The sequence below is a fragment of the Budorcas taxicolor genome, chromosome 16 (genome assembly GCF_023091745.1).
Source record: "Budorcas taxicolor isolate Tak-1 chromosome 16, Takin1.1, whole genome shotgun sequence".
Taxonomy (NCBI): domain Eukaryota; kingdom Metazoa; phylum Chordata; class Mammalia; order Artiodactyla; family Bovidae; genus Budorcas; species Budorcas taxicolor.
The window spans coordinates 59416992-59428693 of NC_068925.1; the positions used below are offsets into that span (position 1 = coordinate 59416992).

Here is an 11702-nt window from a genome sequence, read left to right on the forward strand (position 1 = left end):
TGCATAAAATAGATGACTCGTGAGAACCTACTATATAGCACAGGGAACTCTATCCAATGCTCTGCGGTGACTTAAATGGGCAAAGAAATCCAAAAAAGAGGGAATATGGGTATATGTATAGCAGATTCACTTTGCTGTACAGTAGAAATTAACACTGTGAAGCAAATATATTCAAATAAAAATAAAATAAGTCTATACAATTTGTCTTAGGCCTTGTTCACCTTCTGGAAAGAGGGTAGACCACTAAAATGTTTTGGATGAGCTGGTCTGTTGACACTTGTGTTTTAGAGTGATCTCGTCTACATGGGTTTAACTTCATTTTCTTGCATGCCCTCACAGTGGACACTGGGGCCAGGAACTGAAGTCTGAGGATTCAGAAGTCAAAATCCTATCTCATCTGCTCAATAGCTCTGAGTCTTTGGGCCCAGAATCTTCCTAAACCTTGCATCTTTCCCTGAAACATGATAGTAGTGCGATCTGTCTCAGAGTTAGTTGAAGGTTAAATGGGACGATCTTGGAGGATGAGCTTGGCCGCTGTAGAGGGGTTTCCTGCCTCTGTCATGGCCTTGATCCTCTTCCCCATCCAGGCTGGGTCCTGCTGCTTCTCATGCACGGGGTCTACTGCTTGTCCTGTAGTCTTTCTCTTCCATTTCTCCTCTTTGCTCTTATCCTTTAAGATCAGTGTATGGATCACCTCCTCCATGAAGCCTTCTCATTCTACTTTAAGCAACGTTTTTTCCCTGCTCTCTGTTCACTGTATTAGCATCACACCGTCTCTCATTTACTCTGTTCCATGTGTAGTTTTCAGGACTAACTATACTGAATTCTCTTTAGTGATGTCACTTACACTTTGGAATTCACTGTGATAACTGGCAGAGTGGCAGACACATTACATCTCACACTATCAAGCCCATATGTTGTAGATCATGCCGCCCCTTCTTTTTCTGAGAGTACTTCCCCTCCATTCTCTTCCTGTCCATATTTTAGTCATCTTGAAGGAACAACTCAGTTGCTCTCTCCTCTGAAACTCCTTCCCTTGCTTAGAACTGCGCTTTCCTCAGGGCTCATTATGACATGTTGCCTCTTCCCTACCTGGAGGTGTATCAATCAGTTGGATATGTACCTGTCTTCCCATAGGTTGTAATCTCCTGGAGGACACACAATATAACCTGTACATCTTTGTGCCCACCTCTCCACCCCTCAAAGCCTGAAACATATGACTCACACACACACTAATTTATTGAGTACGTATTAGGTGTCAGCCACTGTGTTAATTGCTGTTGACAACCTCATGAGCAAAGTAACTATGAGCTTACCTCTGTGGAGCCTTTCATGTGTGGAGGACTCAGGCTTTAAATACTTGCAGGAAAGGCTGGAAAACTCCAAGTCATCTGCTTGCTGCAGAGCAGAGGTGCCTGGAGCTAGGCGAGAAGGTCAGAGGTATCAGAGCTGACTTCCTTGAAGAACTCTGAGAAAGGCACTCTATGAATGTTTGATAAATTGCAGGGAATTGAACAGTGGCTGCCCAATAAATACCAGTTGATTGGTTGATTGATTGTTGGCAGAGCCTCCAGAGATCCTAAAAAGAAAAGGCCTCAGGTCCCCATCAGTCTTATTACATAATTATTTCAGTGCATTTAAAGCTCCCCATTTTTCATCTTATACTTTAAACATCAGGGAAAAACTGATAGTCCAACTTTATAATATTTTAAAATGACTCTGTGGTGTTTTGGAATATTACATAGCTATAAGAGATTATGTATATTTAATATACTTATTAAAATATGCAGTAAGCCCACGGCTGATTTTCTCTAAGGACGTCTCAGTGCCGAGGTGGGACTTAAATGTTTAATATTAATACTCATAACTCATATTTCTCTAGTGTGTTTCATCTTTGGGATCTCTAAAGCCTGTGAGCACCACATCAAGTGGCTACAGCTGGGCTGGCCAGTGGGCTGACAGCATCTGCATCTGGCCTCCGGTCTTCCTCTGGGGGAGGAGATGGGGGAACTCCAGTGTGGAGGCTCAGCTTCCTCTTCCTACACTGAGCTTCTTTTTTTCAGACACAAAGTCCCCCTGGCTTCTCTGAAAGGCTTCCACTTCCAGACAGCTGCTGCTGCCAGCCCTACACCACTGATACTCCCTGTCTCAGAACAAGGGGAAAAGTGGCTTCATGCTCCCAGGGTAGGAAGAGCCATGACCTTCCTTGGGCCAGTCCATGACAGGACACAGAGCCTGAGAATGGCTGACCGGAAGAGGGCAGTGCAAAGGGAAAGTCTTGGCTTGTTGTCTAAACCTGCCCTTCCTTCTCTAGGTCACGGAGACCAGGACTGGCCCCCTGGGCTGCAGCAACTACGACAACCTGGACTCAGTCAGCTCTGTTCTGGTACAGAGTCCAGAGAACAAGGTGCAGTTACTCGGTAAGGTACCCTGTGATGATTTTCACACTTTTCATAGCTGGTTAAAAAAAAAAAAGTTTAGATTACCCAAATGAAAAGGTCCCGTCTGCCCCATTTGGCTAAACCCTTCCAAAGACAAGAACTACCCCTAGTTCTGGGACCTGTAATTAACAACTTTCCATCACTCTTTGGAGAAAACTTCTGACATGGTTTACTTTACACCTCAACCATTGCTCAAACCACTTGACACCCGAATCCTCCTACCTCCCAGTCCTGCCCAAGATCTCTGTCACTATCCTACTGCAAGAGCACACCCATCCTTCTATGCCTTGATCTAGCTGGGCAATCTCCCTTGTTGTCCAAAGAACACTCTGCTTTTTCCTAAGGACACAGTGGGGAACAGCTGGTCTTTGCAGAGTGATCATGGGACGTCGTCTCTAGCTCGACTAAGAGCTACACTAAATGTGGGGCTACTGGTTATCCTGAAAATGGTCCCTACTTTTTGTTACTAGTCTGCATCCTTCCATGGGAGATCAAAGCCAGGAGAAGAGTTTGAAAGGAATGGGAGCCTCGACCAGGAACAGAACAAGCAGAAACAGAAAAGTAACGGGAACTGGAATGACTCTAGGCCTGGAAACTGGGAGATAAGGGGATACACTCAGGTGTCCCCCAAACATCCCAGGGGAAGAGCTATGCAGAAGGAGTCAGAGCTGTTTGGCAGTGGAGAACGTTCATTCTTCTTAAGGCCTAATGGAATTGAACTCTGTTTAAGATATGATTGTCTTGGTATTATAAAATCAATAGCCCTCACCCAGGATCTACGATGACAAATTCCAGCCAACCTAAGTCAGATGCAACCCCTGAATGCTTTAGGCATCAAGAAACATAATAAAAAGGAGGAAAAGCCTCCTTTCTTTAAAGCCTCACAATGCAATTAGCATCCCTCTTCTCCTAGGTCCCTGGATGAACTGGGTTTGTGTCTGGAAATTAGCGATGAGTGAAGTTCAGAGTGTCTGGTGGTTCATTTGGAATAGTTTATGCCATTTAATTTTATAGCCCATCACTCATGCAGACATTGCTCAGGGCACTTATTTTATAGCAATAGGAAATGTTATGGGGAGGAGGAGGGAGCTAATGGGGGGGAGGTGAAAGGAAAGGGCTTGGAGAGGGTGAGTGTGGGAAGCAAGCACATGTGGACAGGGTACATGGGGAGGGCTGCTCAAGTGCCACTGCAGGGACATCGTCAAAAAAAAAAATGTAGGAGCAGTCCTGAACAGGAGTAGATCTCAAACAAGAGCAACAAACATCTACTGCAGCTGCAATTCTAAGTTTTGTTTTAAGGTCTGCTGACACCAGGATACATCCTTTGGACTCTCTGATTTCCTGCCAAGGTCAAGGGTGTGATGATAAAGAGCTGGCAGATATTTGATGAAAGGAGAGGCCATCCCATCCAGAAGTCCTCTCATCCCTTACTCTCCTGGCACAGTGTCTCCTAGGGTCCCTATTTAGGGAGCCTCCTGCAGGTCTGACCTCGAACCTGGCCAGCTTGCCTATGATCAAGGCATGCCTGTGATTCATTCACCTCTTCATAGGCTTCCAACAGCCACCCTATCTGGCTAGAAGCCAACTAGGAGTCTATCCTGCTGCTGATAAGCCAATATCCACCACTCCAGTGGTGCTAGTGGTAAAGAATCTGTCTGCCAATGCTGGAGACACAAGAGACATGGGTTCAATCCCTGGATTGGGAGAAGGGCATGGCAACCCACTCCAATATTCATGCCTGGGAAATCCTATGAACAGAGCGGGTAGGCTACAGAACATAGGATTGCAAACAATCAGACATGACTGAAGTGACTTTGCAAGCAGACACCACAGATGGGTAAGAAAGCTGAATCTTGGAGTAACTGAGTGGATTATATTCAAGGCAGCTAATTAGAAAGGAGCTGAGAGGCATTTATATCTAACTTGGGCCATCTACCACCACCTTGCTTTCAAATCTCCTCAAGAGTGAAAGCCTGAGATGGGCAGCCAGTCCCAATTGTATAGTAGGATCCGAGGGGACAAGGGCACAGTCCGACACCAAGCTGGCTTTAGTAGCACTGTGACTTGGGCAGACCACTGTGCTCATGCGAATTGGACTTCCTCATCTGTAAGAGCCTTGGTATGACCACAAGTGTTACCTGCAGTCATATATGGGAAGTGTTACTTGGTGTCGTACCTGGCCACTACATACCCACAACACCTGTCCCTACCTCCTAAGCAGGGCAGCCTCCTTGGTCTTCAGGGCTAAGGTGGGAGGCCCAGGAAGGTCAGCATTTAGTAATATCCTCGGAGGCTCGCTGCTCATCTCAGAGAAGTTAGAGATAGAATGGCTCTTGGAGGCAGAGCAAAAAGTCCAACAAGCCTTGATTTTTTCCCCCATGAGGACTCTAAGCTCTTCCTTTATCTGAAACACCGTTGCATTTCCATCCTAGAAATGCTGACGTGTAGCCAAGAAGCCCGTTCATTTGATAGGCACGTTCTCAATTTGGCTGATGTGAGGCTTCAACTAAGCCTTGAGCTTTGATGTACCCCATCTGTCACAGGGGTAGCAGTAACCCTCTGTCCCAACCAGCTTAGCAGGATTGGGCCTGGGGTGCCCATCCTTGGACCCAGGATGCACAAGTCAGCAGAACTCCAGCCGGGGACTCTGCAGCCTCGGCTGTGGGAAAGCGAGTACCCCCTGGTCCTGCCTGGCAGTTTTCCCTGATACATCTTTTCCTTAGGCCTGCAGGTGCTGCTACCCGAGTACCTGCGTGAGCGCTTTGTGGCCGCTGCACTCAGCTACATCACTTGCAGCTCCGAGGGCGAGCTCATCTGCAAGGGGAATGACTGTTGGTGCAAGTGCAGCCCTACCTTCCCAGAATGCAACTGTCCTGACGCCGACATCCAGGCCATGGAGGACAGCCTGCTGCAGATCCAGGACTCCTGGGCGACTCACAACCGGCAGTTCGAGGAGTCAGGTGAGCAGGGGGTTGGCCCAGATTTCCTCCCTGTGAATAGGAAGAGGCCATGAGGTACTCCACGGGATACTCAGCTTGGTTCCTGACTGAGCCACGTCACTGGCCTGTGACCTCCAGCAGGTTATATCACCACCCCAAGTCTCAGTCATTTTCTTTTGTTGTATATGCAAATAGACCTAATACCTACCAAAGAGATGCATTTCAAGGACCTAATAAGCTAAGGTAAATATAATCAAGGCCATAGACCTCATCTATCTTGTTTCCACAGATTCCACAGTGCCTGCACTTTAGGTGCACAGTGAATATTTGTTGAATGAGTGAGGTGCACAGCATGTTTCTAGGAGTCACTGGTTCATGCTGATGACTGCTTAGTGCAAGTGTAACTGATATCAGTGTCACCTTGAGACTCAGATTCAGAGGACCGGGCTTTGAGTTCTTATTCTGTGTTATGGATTGAATGTTTGTGTCTCCAACCCCCAATTCATACGTTGAAAATCTAATGCCCAAGGTGATGGTATTAGGAGGTGCGGACCTGGGGAGGTGATTAGGTCATGAGAGCAGAATCCTCATGAATGGGACTGGCACTCTCATATAAAAGGGGCCCCAGGGGATCCCTTACCTCTTCCACCACAGGAGGACCCAGCAGGAATTTGGCCATTTTCAGCCCAGGAGAGGACCTTCACCAGAACCTGGCCGCAGCCTCTTGACCTTGGACTTCCAGCCCCTGGAAGTACATTTTGGTTGTTTATAAGCCATCCATTCTGTTGTATTTTGCTGTAACATCTTGGGAAAGCCTAATACTCTCTATTACTGACCCTTTGTATGACTTTGATTTAGCCATGCAGTCACTCAGTGCCTCCATTTCTTCATCTGTAAATGTAGGAAAATGATAGCAATTGGTGGATGGAAGACTCATATGGAACAATGTGGATAAAATTATGAAGAACTCTGCATGATATACATTTCACTCCTATGTGAATAATAGTTATGTGGATATGTCTCAGAAAACAATATTAGATAAAACAAGGCAAATGAAAGAGGCTATGTGTTACATACATATTTATATTTATGTAATACTTATATATAATACTATAATATAATAAATTACTAACATAATGCATATTTAGTACTATTTATTTGATGTTTAAAAACATACTAGCCAATACTTAATATTTTCATGGATAAATGTATTCAGAGAAAATGTTAAAAAATATATGATAACGATAAAGAAAACATTTAAGAAAGTAGTTACATCTAGATAAAGACAGAGGGGAAGTTTAGGGCCTTCAAGTATATTTGCTTTGCCTATTTCTTAAAAAAAAAAATCTGAATTCAATATAGCAAGATGGCAAGATCTAGGTGGTGGACTTGTGGGAGCTTATTTTGTTATTCTCTGTGCCGTTTTGTATACTTAAGTGTTTTATAAGAAGAACTATGCACATACTAGTTGTTAATGTCATTACTAGGTGTGATTTTTCCAGTCATCTGGGTTGGGGGCGAAGAACCAGGGGCTGGAGAAATCAGAATCAGAGTGGAGGACCCAGGCACTGCCAGCTCAAGTCTTAGACAAGGTATTCAGTAGCTGAGGAGAATAGCAACCCTGGCTGCACTGGACCGGGGTGGTGGCATTGGGATGGTAGTATGGGAGGGTAGTTCAGATGGTAGTGGGATGCTTGCGTATGTAGGCAAGGACTTTGGGCTCTCAGCACTATGAGTTACTGCTAACGAGTGAAGGAGGGCCATTCGGACTGCTATCAGGAGACCTGATGGCTTCAGGTCCTAAGTGAAAGCAGATTTGTGCACAGAGATCTGAGCATGACTTCAGAAAACACATTGTTCCCAGGAAGCTCTGAGGAGAACTCAGACTTGTAGTAGGAGCTAAGAACCAGAAAGCACTCTGCTTCTGGACTAACTTCAAAAAAGTATGGATATCTGCCAAGGTGTGTGTGTTCGTTGCTCAGTCACATCCGACTCTTTGCAACCCCACAGACTATAGCCTGACAGGCTCCTCTGTCCATGGGATTCTCCAGGCAGGAATACTGGCTGGTTTGCCATTCCCTTCTCCAGAGGATCTTCCCGCCCTGGTCTCCTGCATTACATGCAGATTCTTTACTGTTTGAGCTACAGGAAGTCCTTAATCTGGTCAAGGGGTGAATCTCAAAAGAGAGGAAGAATGTGCTAGAGTCAGAGAGAAGGCTGTTGGGTAGAGAGGCTGGTCTCAGGAACTGAAAGCCTTCTAAGACTTCTGAGGTGGGTGTTCTGTCTTCTGTGCCCACATTTGCCAGTCTTGCCCACCCTCACCTTAACCAGCTTCCCTAAGGGGGCTATGGTGTGATCCAAGAAGGTTGTGCATTATTTATAAGGAGGTATTAATGGCAAAAGAGATGCATCCCAAGGTCACTGGGCACATGGGTGGTGACAGAGATGTGTTTTGAAATTCAGAAGCATATTAGAGATAGGATGGAGGGGAAAGAATCCCAGAGCCTTATCTTATGGTATGTCAATCATTTCTCAATAAAGCTATTTAAAAAGAAAGAAATCAAAAGTCCTGGGAGAATGGCGTGAAGCCTCCTGCCTCATACAGTGATGAATAGGCAAGCTGGGTCTTGGGGATAGAGGGGGCTCTTGCCCACCCAGGGTCTGAAGGGCACCCCCTCAGCTCAGCCCGTGTGTCCTTACCCACAGAGGAATTCCAGGCCCTGCTGAAGCGGCTGCCAGATGACAGATTCCTGAACTCCACAGCCATCTCCCAGTTCTGGGTGGTGGACACCAGCCTCCAGCACCGCTACCAGCAGCTGGGAGCCAGCTTGCGAGTGCTGTTCAAGAAGACCCATCGCATCGTCCGCCGGCTCTTCAACCTCTGCAAGCGTTGTCATCGGCAGCCCCGCTTCCGTCTGCCCAAGGAGAGGTGAGCACCCCTGTGTCTGAGCCAGAGCCACGCCGCCTATGACAGTGGCTGAGGCCCTGGAGGGCCCCTCTCCAACACGGCAGAGCTGGGCATGCTGACCCACATGTGGCCTTTCAGAGGCTCCCTTTATCTTGACCTACTTGCACTTCAGTCTCAATTATGAGATGTGTCTGAAGTGGAAAAAAAAAAAAAGAGAAGCTAATTTTACTTTTATATAAATTATAGTCAATTCGAATGTTGCTCTAATAATACTCTAATTCTCACTCACTCATTTCCATTTTAATAAGTCTTTGAGGGAAGGAAAGTGTGGAGTTAAAACTCACACACTGATTATGTATGAGAAACACACACAGTAGATCATTTCCAACAGCAACGCTGCTCTGAGTCACAGGAGTGAAGGGAGCTGAGGCCCTGTGTCCTTAGGAACGGAGGGGGCTGGGTCATCACTGGCCTTCAAGCATCCATTACTCATTCACACGTGCATTCAACAAGCCTTTGTTGAGTCTACCTTATATGGCCTAAGATTAATCAGTGAGAGCATTTGTTAACTGGAAAGATATAATAAATATATAGGAACATCAAAACTAGAAAACTATGACTATGCAGCTACTTAAATTCATATTGCGTGTTCAGTTGCTTCAGTTGTATTTGACTCTTATGACCCCATGGACTACAGCCCGCCAGGCTTCTCTGTCCATGGGGATTCTCCAGATAAGAATGCTGGAGTGGGTTGTCATGTCTTCCTCCAGGGGATCTTGCCTACCCAGGGACTGAACCAGCATCTCTTATGTCTCTTGCATTGGCAGGCAGGTCCTTTACCACTAGCACCACCTGGGAAGCCCAAATGCATGTTGGTAGAACACAAATCAAAGACATGTCCTAATAATAGCAAAGGTCCAAGAGAAAAGCCACCTGGGAGAAGGGCGTCTTGGCCAGATTGTCCAGGAGGAGATGAAAGTGGGCTGGTGCTTGTGAGCCAGAGCCTCCCAGGAGAGGATGCTGCCCTCACAGGAACCCAGAGGCGCACCTCTGACTGAGGCACAGGTGACAAGGGGCACATGAGTGGAGAGGACAGACCAGCAAGGGCTTTTGAGAAAGGTTCTTTTTCTCCCCCAAGAAATAGTTAAGAAATGCTTACCAGGCCCCAGGAACAAGCCTAGTTTCTGAAGACGTGTTGGTGAAGAATGCTGTGTCCCTGCTGTCGTGGCATTTGCAGGGGAGCCGTCTCTGAACAAGTCAACGGTAAACAAACACAATCCATTTTGATACTGATTGTGGCTGTGGATCACATCGAAGCAGCGTGATATGAAGAGGGGCTGCGTGGTGCTTTTGAGGGGAATCATGGAAGACCTCTTTGAAGAGGTATCATAAGAACTGAAATTTAAATCTTGAGAGAGGGAGCCAACCATAGAGAAGTCCTGTCCTTGACGGGAGAGTTCTAGAAAGGATAGATCTGGATTGTGAAGAGGGAAAGAGGTGGGCACATCATTGGGAGGTTTGGAGAGCCAGTTGTTGGAAGATCTTACGTAAGAGGCTGAAAACTGGATATGGAAGACGTTGAGCTCTTCTGTAGGCTTTTGAATGGGGGAATGAGGTGGTACTTGGGAGGGATGAGCGCAAGTTTGATGTCAGACCTTTCTGATGCTTATCCATCAAACACCCAGCTCCAGGCCTTGCTGGTCATCCCAAAGTGGTACAGTAGGGTTTCCCTCACTCAGAGAACCTGGGGCTTTTATATTCCTCATCCACTTCCCTATGAGTCAGCCTCCTGGTACCCTCAGGGAAGCAGCAGTGTGTGGCTTCCGATGACTCTTGTTTCATTTCTGTCTCCCCTCCCACAGGTCCTTGCCCTACTGGTGGAATCGTATCCAGTCCCTCCTCTACTGTGGGGAGAGCACCTTCCCTGGTACCTTCCTGGAACAGAGCCACAGCTGCACCTGCCCCTATGACCAGTCTTCCTGCCAGGGCCCCATCCCCTGTGCCTTGGGCGAAGGGCCCGCCTGTGCCCACTGTGCCCCGGACAACAGCACCCGCTGTGGGAGCTGCAACCCGGGCTACGTGCTTGCCCAGGGGTTGTGCCGCCCCGAGGTGGCCGAGTCCCTGGAGAACTTTCTGGGGCTGGAGACGGACCTGCAGGATCTGGAGCTGAAGTACCTGCTGCAGAAGCGGGACAGCCGCATCGAGGTGCACTCCATCTTCATCAGCAACGACATGCGTCTGGGCAGCTGGTTCGACCCCTCCTGGAGGAAGCGCATGCTGCTTACCCTCAAGAGCAACAAGTACAAGCCTGGGCTGGTGCACGTGATGCTGGCCCTGTCCCTGCAGATCTGCCTCACCAAGAACAGCACCCTGGAGCCTGTCATGGCCATCTACGTCAACCCCTTCGGGGGCAGCCACTCCGAGAGCTGGTTCATGCCCGTGAATGAGGGCAACTTCCCTGACTGGGAGAGGACTAACGTGGACGCAGCCGCCCAGTGCCAGAACTGGACTGTCACCTTGGGCAACAGGTGGAAGACCTTCTTTGAGACGGTCCACGTTTACCTACGGAGCCGAATCAAGTCCCTGGACGACAACTCCAACGAGACAATCTACTACGAGCCCCTGGAGATGACTGATCCCTCTAAGAACTTGGGCTACATGAAAATCAACACCTTGCAGGTCTTTGGTTACAGCCTGCCCTTTGACCCGGATGCCATCAGGGACTTAATTCTCCAGTTAGACTACCCATACACACAAGGTTCCCAGGACTCTGCCCTCTTGCAGCTCATCGAGCTTAGGGACCGGGTCAACCAGCTTTCTCCACCTGGCAAGGTCCGGCTTGACCTTTTTTCCTGCTTGCTCCGGCATCGGCTCAAGCTGGCCAACAACGAGGTGGGCAGGATCCAGTCTTCTCTGAGGGCTTTCAACTCCAAGCTGCCAAACCCTGTGGAATACGAGACTGGCAAACTCTGTAGCTAATGGGGGACCCACTCCAGCACCGGGCAGGGAAGGGACCCACAAATCCGGGGTGTGGAGATCATCCAAGCCCTGACCTTAGTGCCAACAGGGTGCTCCCTGAAGACGACTGTCAGCACCCAGCAGATGGGACCTCAGGGCTTGGACTGAAGCAGGCAGGAGAGAAACAACCACTGCACACATGCACAACACACGTACTCACACACACACACACACTCGCACCAGGAGGTGACCACTCAGCAGCCCTGAAGCTGTAAAGTCGGTGCTTTCTCAAATGAATGCAGTTGAAGGAGAGGAGCCAAGGGAGAGATTCAGTAAAAGAACCAGCCAAACCCAGCAACACACAAATCCTTGAAAGTGATTCTTATCATTTAAGAGAGCAAGACAAAGCAACAACGGGAGGGGTAGGAACACTGCCTCCCCCTCTGTGGAGTCACT

General features: G+C 47.9%; 1 protein-coding gene across 1 annotated transcript in view; it reads left to right on the forward strand.

Moving 5' to 3' along the window:
- Nucleotides 1-11267, forward strand: part of BRINP2 (BMP/retinoic acid inducible neural specific 2) — a 55445-nt gene extending 44178 nt beyond the window's left edge. The window contains exons 4-7 of the mRNA XM_052654051.1: nucleotides 2315-2420; nucleotides 5165-5401; nucleotides 8087-8309; nucleotides 10151-11267. Coding sequence (XP_052510011.1) covers nucleotides 2315-2420; nucleotides 5165-5401; nucleotides 8087-8309; nucleotides 10151-11267 — 1683 coding nt within the window. The remainder of the gene's footprint in view (nucleotides 1-2314; nucleotides 2421-5164; nucleotides 5402-8086; nucleotides 8310-10150) is intronic.
- The last annotated feature ends 435 nt before the right edge of the window (nucleotides 11268-11702 follow it).